Raw genomic sequence first — 10,868 nt, 5'->3', positions numbered from 1 at the left:
AGTTGAGAAAGTGCTGAGATGGTCAAGGCTGATAAACTATTAACTATTACACTGCCATGAGAGAGAGAGAACGAGAAAGACAGAGCTCTTCTTACTTATTTAGCATGCTAGTTTGTTTTTTTTTGCGAGCATAATGGCATTTGCATAACAACAACACAAAAACAAGAAAGCAGGCGCAACTGTGCCATAAAATAAATACATATTATGTTAGATTTGGAAAATTTCAGAATACGTCATTTGATCACGAGGGTTGGCAGAGGGCCAGAAAAATAAGATCCTATTGTTTGGGCCTTTAAGCTCTGGTTCAGTTTTTGTTGTTGTTGTTGTTGTTGAGATTTTAAAGTTTCCAAACAATCAACAAATACTGCAACTGACTAGAAGTTTCCCCTAAGCCTTCTGTCCCTAAATCCCACGTTATTTGGCATGCAACCAACAGCTGATAAAAATGACCTAATCGAGGAAAGGTCAATAAAAACTGCAAGATCACACAATTTGACCAAATATAACCTCGTGTGAGTTTCTGAAGTTTAACTGTAAGAGCTTAAAGACAAATTACATCTGTTGCATGCGAAACAATAAGCATGCAACATATAAGTGAAGGAAATGTTTGTAAATCTCTGCTTTGTATAATCATTAACAGGAAGGCATTAGTATTCATTTCAGTGAGAGGGACTGTTACATAAAAGTCCCTCTGTTCCTAACCGCCTCATTTAAAAAATTGAGGAAAAGTGATTCCCAATTTTGACATAGCATAGCAATTCCCCAAATAAAGTGGAAAAACACAATAAGAATGGATAATATTTCCAAGTAGTAGAATTTCCCTTTAACTGTTGTGCAAATCACCAGAAGAATTAAAAATGCATGACGTGAAAATATAGCTACCTGCAGGAAGGAAGTCTTTACTTGTGGCGATGACTGTTTTCACAACAACTGTCAGAACTGCCTTTCCTTTTTCTCAACTGTGATGATGTTGCTTTATCTGCACACCACAAACAGCTATTATTACACACATATATATATGAAATAATGTAATAACAGATTACACATATCTGTAATAGTGTATATATATATATATATATATATATATATATATATGTGTGTGTGTGTGTGTGTGTGTGTGTGTGTGTGACATACAAGAAAGGACATTGTCCAAATGATCTATGTCTCTACATACATATTTAATAATGTATATACGTGACATACAAGAGAGGATATTGTTCAAATGATCTAATGCTTCTACATACCAAGTGACATCTTCAAGACCCTCTGGTCTCTGCTTTATTTGACAAGTGCTGAGGGAATCTAAAAATAACCTGTACGACGTTTGTGCTTTGTTTGTCACTGAACCATCTTGGCATGTATCCATCATTATCACCTCTAAGGGGAGAAGAAAAAGTGACAAGCTTCTCCTCACAGACACCTTTTATGTTCGGGTTTATGCAGACAAAAAAAAGTAAAAGTAATCAAACCCAGTGTAACCTTTGTGGTCAAACAAGGTAAAAATAAGGTAAAAAAAAAAAAAAAGGCGGCTTTCATCATAGTCCGGTGGGACAATTACTATGGCTTTTGGCTCTGGTTTAAGAGATTAAACTATTCCGCATAGGGATTTGTTAGCAGTGTAGTTGTAATTTTGTGATGGAGCAGCATCTAGTGGCATATTTCCACTAACTCCTCCTTTTTTGCCCATAACAGATGTAAAAGACGGGACAAAAATGTTGAGGTGTCATCACTTTTATTTTTGTGATTGAGCAGATGCATGTTTCTGCAAATGACGCAATACAAGCAAATGAATGCTAGGACAAAAATTAAGTGTTCTCTGTTCTGTATGATGTTCATGGTGAAGATCCACTGACTATTTTAGTGAGGACACCTAATAATATGTCTCCTTTTCCACCCAACCTGAAATAGAGAAAGATAGTATTACTTTAAGGGCTCTTTCTCTATATTGTCTGCCATAAACTGGGATTATTGGCACAAAAAAATTCTATTAGTAAAATTTCCATCAATAAATTTAATGTCTTTTCATAATGTGAAGGATAGAGTTAGCTGGTTGTTGAGGCCGCAAGACATGCAGGCTGTAGCTCCAGCCCTGTTCGAACATCTTGTTCATCTAATAAAAATCCTATTGGGGCCTCTGAATATTAGATTCAGCTATGACAAATTAAGACGAGAACAAGATCCTGCAGTAATGGCTTTCCTGACCTAGTAGTAGGATACGAAAGGTTGTTGGGAAAGGAACATGTGATGGGGGTATAATAGTAGTTCATTTCACAGCAGCAAACAGTAATAGTAATAGTCTTACCTCCTGGGTAGCGTCTCAGGAGGAATCTTCTCATTTCATCATACACGAAGATGAGCAGTGAGTAAGGAAGTGCACAGAGCCACCACCAAGGCCTAAAAACAGGAGGAGGAGAAAGCATTAAATAGAATAGAGCATAATGTAGCCTAACAAGATATTTTGAAAATACTGTAGTGTGTTAGTTACTTAGTTACAGACATATGAGGTATGGTTTCCAAGACAAGAGTCTAAACTGTATTGTGATGATAGATTCATGCAGAATTCAGGTTAGTCATGGAAACAACTTAATGTTTGAACCATCTATTGCTATTGGTCTTTGCCAAAAAAAAAAAAAAGAAAGAAAGAAAAAAAGAGAAAAAAAAGCTATCCTCCCAATATTGTAGACTAGGACAACACTGTTGTTTACTCACTTCATTGGATACATTCTAAGGGCTACATCCATGCCAGGGCAGTAGGACAGGAAGGCTGCCAGGGCAGTCTCCTCAAACAGTCCAAAGATCAGGATCATATTGCTACATTGACAAAAACATTAAAGTTTTAGCTCGACTGTAAACTTCTGCGATGATTGGCCAAACATGATGACTGATAGTGAAATGAGACTGAACGAAAGATTATTTAACATACCTGAACAAGCCTTGTTCCCAAAGAGAGTTCCTCCTGGTCTTACAGATGATCAAGTCAGCCCACTGTACAATCACGATACTGGTGAAGAACGCTGTGTGGCAGGTGAATTCCACAATCTTCCTACGCTCATAGGTCTAAATCACATGGTTTGAGAGAAATTTCAGTCAAGTATGGTCTTTCGGCTCTTTCTGCTTTTAACTCAACATAAACATGTAGAAATGATCACTGCAGTAAGCATGGTCTAAAATCTGGAAACTAGGTACAGATTGTATATATCAAAATCTAACCAAAACCACCTTGCTTGGTGCAGTGGACCAGATTTTGCAGAGAGCAGGTCAGAATGTAATTTTTTTTAAGACTGAAATTCAAATCTGTATGTTACACCAACAGCTCCAAAATTAAGCTTGTTTTATTTTTTGCATGTGTTGCACCCAGACCTGTTCCAACCTAAATTTATGATCACACTGTCATTTCATTAGGGGATAGGACAAGACACTGGGGTGGAAGAGAATTCCAGTAACATGGAAAAGATGCATGCATGAAGTGGAAAGTTTCTTTGACTCTGAAAAATCAGTTAGTTACCAATTCGGATGCGTCTGCCCAAACTGACTCATGACCTGCTGACCTCTTCTAAAAATATTACCAAAGAGTTTTCACAGACTTTAGTCAATGGTTACTAACCCACTCCTGGCCATAGCTGTCTTCCAAGTCATTCAGATATTTGTCATCCCATTTCACACGTAGACCAGGCAGGTGCATTGGTAGAAACCCATTCTCAGACAGAATCACGAAATAGGTAAAGAATCCTGCTGAGGCCTGCATCATACCTGAACAGAGAGGTGCCAGTCAAAAAATGGAACAAGAAAACAACCTTGGAATTTACTTAGGGCTGCACATATGGGCATACATGGACAACATAAGCATTGATGCATTGTTTTTTTCCCCCTGAATGAGTAACATTTCATTGCAGACCATGAAACAGCAGCACTGTCATACTTGAAACTGGAGCAGGTATTATCTTGAATTTCAGCGTCATTACTGTCAGAAAAAGAAACCACTGTCACCATTTGTATCAACACTCTGGTGGTAAAAGCTTACCGATCTGACCGTAGGACATGCTAATGAGTCTCTCATTTACAAGCTTGTCTGTTTTGGCATTTCTTGGGTGTCTCTTCATGATGTCACTCTCAGCACGTTCATAAGCCAAGGAGATAGCAGGAACCTGTAATATTAGAAATCATCAAAATTAGCACTGAAAATCAGCATCCCAGCTTGTCTATCATAGAAACATGGGATAATTTTCTTACACATACCATGTCAGTACCCAGGTCAATACACAGGATAGTGACAGTGCCCAAAGGCAGGGGAATGTTGAAAAGGATGAAGAGAAGGAAAGGGGAAATCTCTGGAATGTTACTGGTCAAAGTGTAAGCGATAGACTTCTTCAAGTTGTCAAATATCAGGCGACCTGAATTGAGAAAGGGAATATGGGAACCATGGTGGTTAAGTCAGGGACAGAAAGACAAGTTTATCCTACGTCTCTCATCCCCTTCAGTAAAAACAAATTGCCGTACCTTCCTCAACTCCAGTTACAATGGAGGCAAAGTTATCATCCAGAAGGATCATATCAGCAGCCTGCTTAGAAACATCAGACCCAGCAATACCCATAGCTACGCCGATGTCAGCCCTCTTCAGAGCTGGAGAATCATTGACTCCATCACCTGTCACAGCCACAATTGCACCCTACAGGAAGGATGTTAGGACAACACATTGGCTTTATTGATCTTACAGTAACCTCAAATTAAACTCTCAAAACCTGCAGGACTCTTGGCTATGGTTATGAACAATGGAAAAGTATTGGACATAAGCAGTAAACAAGACCCTCAGGTATTTGTAACAGCATCTGGCTTAAATGGACACATGTATGATTCAAAAGAGTTGGTTTAGTTTTCAATTCATCTTACCTGTCTTTGGCACCCTTCCACGATAATCAGCTTCTGCTGAGGAGAGGTTCTGGCAAACACAATCTCTGTGTGGTGTTTCAAGATATCATCTAATTCTTCTGAGGACATGTCCTTCAACTCACCACCATGTATAACCTTTGCTTTGGCATCTCTGTTGAAAAATTTAATTTTTTTTTTTTATTTTAATTGACAGATTTTGATTGGTCAAAGGTAACACATACAACTACTGTCCTGAGCTGGAATTTAAAACAGTGAATCTTTTTTTTCATTAGCATATCTATTGATCTCTTATTGTGTTGTTGCTCCAGATCTGTGCTCAGTTTTAAAGCACACTGAGAGAGCTTTAATTAAAGGTCATTGAATATCCACTCATACAATAAAATGCAAAACCTCCTAACTAGGAGTTCATATAGTAGCATTTTCAGAGCTCCCTGTTGTAGAGCTAGATCTTAAAGTAAAATCACTGATAAAAAAATACATCAAGTACTGTAGATTGTTTACCTAGAATTTACATCACTAACAGGTATTTTGAGGCGAGCAGCAATGTCTTCCACAGTCTCATTTCCCTCAGAGATGATGCCCACACCCCTAGCAATGGCCTTGGCTGTGATGGGATGATCACCAGTAACCATGATAACCTAAAAGAAATGCAGTGAAAGTGAACATTCTTAATACAAGAATTGGGCTGATTACACTGTTGTGTGAAATGTTTGAGTGATGTATAAAATGGCTTTACCTTGATTCCAGCACTCCTGCACTTGGCCACAGCATCTGGTACAGCGGCACGAGGAGGATCAATCATAGCCATGAGGCCAACAAAGCAGAGATTCTCAACAGGGAAGTTCACTTCATCAGTATCAAATGCAAACCCCTCAGGAAACTGATCATCCGGCAGGTGAAAATGGCAGAATCCTATTGTGGAAGATTGTCAGAAGAAGTGTCAGAACAGGTCTGTCTTTACAAGGCTTTTACTTAATAATTTTTCTATTGACAGCCAGCTTCCAAACACAAAATCATACCAAGGACTCTCTCTCCTAAACCACCAAGTTCCTCATAGGCTCTTTGGAAGGAATCTTTCATCTCGTCATCCAAGGGTTCCTCTTTTCCCTGAATCAAAATGGTGGAGCACCGATCAAGGATTCTCTCAGGGGCTCCTTTCATTACCAGCAAGTGCTTGGTCTCTGAGGCGGTGGCATTCTTGTGGATTGACAGCTAATGAAAGACAACGCCATAAATGATGACCCATCAATCAAGAGAGAAACAATTGTATTCAAGTTATAAATACTATATGATTTCTTTGCTGTGTTAATCACAGCTTACTAACCACGAAGCCTGATGTACCTGGTATTTGTTGGTGGAGTTGAAAGGGATCTCAGCAACCTTTTTGTAGTTTCCTCTCATTTCCTCTACAGAGCCACAGCAGAGCTCAATACACTTCAGCAAGGCAGACTCTGAGGCATCACCAGCAACTTTTCTCTGTATAAAAAAAGAATCATAATTTTACTCATTTTATTGACTGAACATAAATTAAATATAACCTCCCAGATAAAGTATTTATGCTTTGTACATGATTCCTACATTGCAGAACCTCAATAAGATTGCCTTCAGCATTGGCGATCTTTGCACAAAACTTTACGGAATTTATGGTGATCTTTGCACAAACCTGTAGAACAGGCACTTTCTGCTGGTCAGACAAGAAGACAGCTCGGTTGCACAGACCAGCAATACGAGCCAGGGCAGGCCAAGTGGGAGAGCTACGATCAAAAGAGGTTCCACTCTGGTCCTCTGTTGTGTCAGCCTCATGGATATGGTTATCAAACCACATGTGGGCCACTGTCATACGGTTCTGTGTCAGGGTACCAGTCTTGTCAGAGCAGATGGTGGATGTGGAACCAAGAGTCTCCACAGCTTCAAGATTCTTAACCAGGCAGTTCTTCTTGGCCATACGCTTGGCAGTCAAGGTCAAACATACCTGTTGTGGAAAGAGACAAGCAAGAATGAAATTTACTTCGGATTATGGACTGAACAACTTCTGATTTTTTAAAATGCCCAAGCCAATACTTGCAGTCTAGGAAGTATTTAACTCACGGTGACAGTGGCCAGGAGACCTTCAGGCACATTGGCCACAATGATTCCAATGAGGAAGATGACAGCTTCCAGCCAACCATATCCGAGGATAAGAGACAGGATGAAGAATGTCACGCCCAGGAACACAGCCACACCAGTGATGATATGGATGAAATGCTCAATCTCAATGGCAATTGGTGTTTTTCCTCCCTCAAGGCTAGAAGCAAGGGTGGCAATACGACCCATGACAGTGTTGTCACCTGTGTTGATGACAATTCCTCTGGCAGTTCCTAAATAAGGACAAAACATGCAGTGATCAATGTGATTCATTGCATCTAAAATTCACAAATTAATGTTAATGTTTGTGATAACTCGTATCAAAATCATCCTGTTTTACCTTCAAGACAGTTAGTGGAGAAGAAGGCAATATTCCTAGTCTCTAGTGGGTTTTCATGGGTTAATTCTGGCGATCGGGTCTGGGGCTCTGATTCTCCAGTCAGAGAGGAGTTATCCACCTATATAAAAACATTTTTTAAGAAAAACACATTTTTTTCATATCATTTAATGTTTTAGTTTTTTTGTTTTGTTTTGTTTTCTTAAACCTTACATTATATTGCATATTTATTCCGTATTCACAAGTTTAACATTTCCAAATGAAAGAAAGCTGAAAGTTCAGGGCATAATTACTTATTTGCTTTGACCTCACCATGACATTGACTGTTCAGGACTGTTTCACTTAATAGTTTCAGTCCTTTTACAAACAGCAATCAACTTTACCTTACAGTTTGTAGAGGAGATGACTCGAAGATCTGCAGGTATTCTGTCACCTCCCTTAACCTCCACTAGGTCTCCAAGCACCACATCTACAGCATCAATGCTCATTTTCTCTCCATTACGAATCACCAAGGCTTGCTGTAAAACAATGGAACAAGCCAAGACACTGTAAAAACCCAGTGGTCACCCTGAATTGCGTATGATTTCGCCCTTGAAATGCTATAGTATGCCTGTGTAGGCTGAAGGAAACATCTGCATCATTTGTGTCTATTCAGCTCTGCTCACTTTGACATTGTGATTCGATGCATCCACATACTCCCGTAATATGTGAAAAGAAACATCAGCACATCATAATTACCTGAGGGACCATTTTCTTGAAGGACTCCATAATCTTTGAGCTCTTGGCTTCTTGGAAGTAGGAGAAACACCCTGTTATGATCACCACAGCTGAAAGCACAATTCCAAGATATAGCTTATAGAGAAAGAGAGAAAGTGAGTGAGTGAGTGAGTGAGAGGGAGAGAGAGAGAGAGAGAGAGCGAGAGAGAGAGAGAGAGAGAGAGAATAAGCAACTCGGAGACAAATACGCAACCTTAACATAATGTAGCACAATCAGTGTCATTGAATGTCAGCTTAGTTTTGTACATTATCATTCGCTGGTTCATCCTCAGAGGCTGCCTGGATGCTGTATGCCAGGAAACAGAGAAAAGCTCCAATCCACAGCAACAAGGAGAATCCACCAAAAAGTTGCTTGCAGAACTTCAACCATTCTGGGGTTTGCGGAGGAGGAGTTAGAGCATTGGGCCCATCACGTGCAAGGATCTCCTTAGCACGAGCAGTGGACAACCCCTGGGAGAGACAGATGGTGCCAGCTTTATGAATTAAAATAATATATATTTGAAATCAAATTCCTGTCACTGGTTACTGTGATGGCGGTTATCAGTTGAGTATAAATACGAAATATGAGCCTTATCTCCCTTATATTTCCAGCTGATAGGATACAGTTTTTTCCTCCCCTTACAATACAGTTACACCATATATGAACTCCTAATATGATATTATCTTTATATTAACTCCATAGTAACACACCGTCAAGATGGCTGTTGTTCTCTGGGCTCTTCCTTAACTTAAATTTTTTGTTAGTTTATTTGTGCTGTTTTTGAGCAACAACGCTGCATTTTCGAACGGCATGATCAGCTACGACAGACAGACTTTGATCGACATCATTTCTGGAATGGATCCACATTTTACAGCAAAGGATAATTCAACTGACTTAGCAACCATCTTGGACTAATGTTTGTTTAGATTTAAATTGTTTAGCCTAGCTGCTACTATTACTGTAATATTCTAGCGATACTTATATACTTCCAGCGATACTTAAGTGTGATGTTGTTGGTTGTGCTGTTGCGCTATGAATTAAGTCAGGGGGTGCATCCTATTTTGTGTGTTGTGGACATCTAAAGCCCTTTCAGACTTTAAATAGTAATATTGGGCTCTAAATAAACTTGAAGTTTGAACTTTATGTCCTACAGTGTTCAAATGACTGCCTAATCATAATAACATGATGATGTCATTATTAACTCTGACACTGCTGAACCGACTACCTTATCACTGACTTCTGTCATTTAAGAATATACAAGAGGAAAATATTTAATCATATGTTTTTGCCAGAGTAATAACATATGGTCTCCAATCAAATGGACAAAAATGATTTACCTTTTCAAGACTTGTTCCATATCTCTTAACCAGTTCATCCAAAGTCAATTTGTGATCATCCTACACAATGGAAATGAATTGTGATTATTTCAAAGTTGACTCCAAAGGTGTAAAATTACTACAACTTCAGCAACACATTCCAGCCCCAATAACAAAGCATTTTAACAGCGAGCAGCAACATAAAGCAGATTTTCAACAAGTGATCATTACCAAATCAAGTTCTTTCTTCAGTTCATCTAAATCCTTCTTTCCCTTCTTTTTGCGTTTTTCAGAAGTTGGCGCAGCCTTATAATCACCTCCTCTCTGTGTAAAATAAAATAGAAAATACACATTTAGAGCAGTCCACCACCTACAGTTTCTCTGACCTAAACCTTTTCAAATAAAAAGATGCAGATGTTCTTACTCCAGCTCCCATCTTAGCAGTGAATCTCCTCGTGCCTGTTATGTGCCTCAGAGATGTGGATGCATATCAGAGATGTCAATGGCAGGGGTTGAATATTTATATACCATATTTTGCACACCTGTATTAGGAGGTGGAGACTTTGTAGAACAGGTGTGGTTTGATTGCGATATTACATTTTTTTTTATGTTTAGTCAACTACAGTCTCATCGAGGTGAGCAAGAGGAGTTTGTAGCGAAAACTTGGGACTGTTTGTTGTCTGTCAGCACGGGGTAGGGAAACGTTAGGCATGCAGACTGAGCAGAATGGAAATATACAGTACATTATAATGTTTTAATACCCATTTAGTGTCATGTCAGTGTAATGAATCCTTGAAGTGAGGCCAGGATCTGTCCAGTGGACTACAGATTAGTCCTAAGAATAATTTTCAGATTAAACAAAGTACGAGAGTTGCTGTCCCAGGGTGAAGATAAGCCAAAGTGATAAGCAGAGTGATTCATTGATTATGGCCATGTAAAATTCCATGAAAAGCCTGAAGCTCACAAAGAGAGTATTGTGGAAACTGACCAATGCAATACAAATATGTATACATGAAATGAAGTATTCTACCCTGGAGTGCGTAGTTTGAGGTAAAATACAAAGAGATTGTGGACAATACCAGACGGTTCCATAAACATAAAACAGAGTTGTGAAACTGTAAAATACACCGGGAAAAAAACCCAAAACAAAACATTTGCTGTGTAGTCTTCTGTGATGCTTTCTAAAGAAATATCAACTGGCATAACACATATTAAGTACTTTAAGTCCTCTAAGTTGATAATTTAAGTCAATAATTAATGTATGCAAAAGTAAAAAGTTTCTGTAGGTTCTTTGCATCTGTACAGCTATGATCATTTTTAATAAATCATTTGGGTGTAATTTATTCATACCCAGTGAACACTAACAGCTGTTAGAAAAAGCAAATACACGTTGGTTAATAAACTGAATATTGTTTAAATGGTTTCTCCAGGTGTTTTACGTTCCTGC

The 10,868-nt window shown here is 38.8% G+C and overlaps 1 protein-coding gene across 1 annotated transcript; it reads right to left on the bottom strand.

Annotated features, from left to right (window-relative positions):
- Positions 1-1,863: 1,863 nt before the first annotated feature.
- Positions 1,864-9,857, bottom strand: LOC115816787 (sodium/potassium-transporting ATPase subunit alpha-1-like). The gene is made up of 22 exons (XM_030779911.1): positions 9,846-9,857; positions 9,653-9,745; positions 9,443-9,502; positions 8,372-8,575; positions 8,087-8,200; positions 7,732-7,866; positions 7,352-7,469; positions 6,976-7,244; positions 6,551-6,859; positions 6,229-6,363; positions 5,907-6,099; positions 5,624-5,799; positions 5,389-5,525; positions 4,888-5,038; positions 4,498-4,666; positions 4,237-4,391; positions 4,022-4,145; positions 3,605-3,750; positions 2,924-3,057; positions 2,710-2,811; positions 2,303-2,394; positions 1,864-1,899 (listed from the first exon to the last, which is right to left on the bottom strand). Exons 1-22 carry the CDS (start codon positions 9,855-9,857, stop codon positions 1,871-1,873), a joined length of 3,057 nt encoding a protein of 1,018 aa, XP_030635771.1. The 3' UTR covers positions 1,864-1,870.
- Positions 9,858-10,868: the final 1,011 nt, after the last annotated feature.

The sequence above is a fragment of the Chanos chanos genome, chromosome 7 (genome assembly GCF_902362185.1).
Source record: "Chanos chanos chromosome 7, fChaCha1.1, whole genome shotgun sequence".
Taxonomy (NCBI): Eukaryota; Metazoa; Chordata; class Actinopteri; order Gonorynchiformes; family Chanidae; genus Chanos; species Chanos chanos.
The sequence above is the reverse complement of the archived record's forward strand: the minus strand, read 5'-3'. Positions and strand labels throughout refer to the sequence as shown.

Bases quoted from the DNA above. Each gene is read 5' to 3' on its own strand.
- LOC115816787 (XM_030779911.1), bottom strand. The intron at 6,100-6,228 runs GTACATCAGGCT...GTCTTTCATTAG, and splicing joins ACTCCACCAACAAATACCAG to CTGTCAATCCACAAGAATGC. The intron at 5,800-5,906 runs GTATGATTTTGT...CTTCCACAATAG, and splicing joins TTTAGGAGAGAGAGTCCTTG to GATTCTGCCATTTTCACCTG.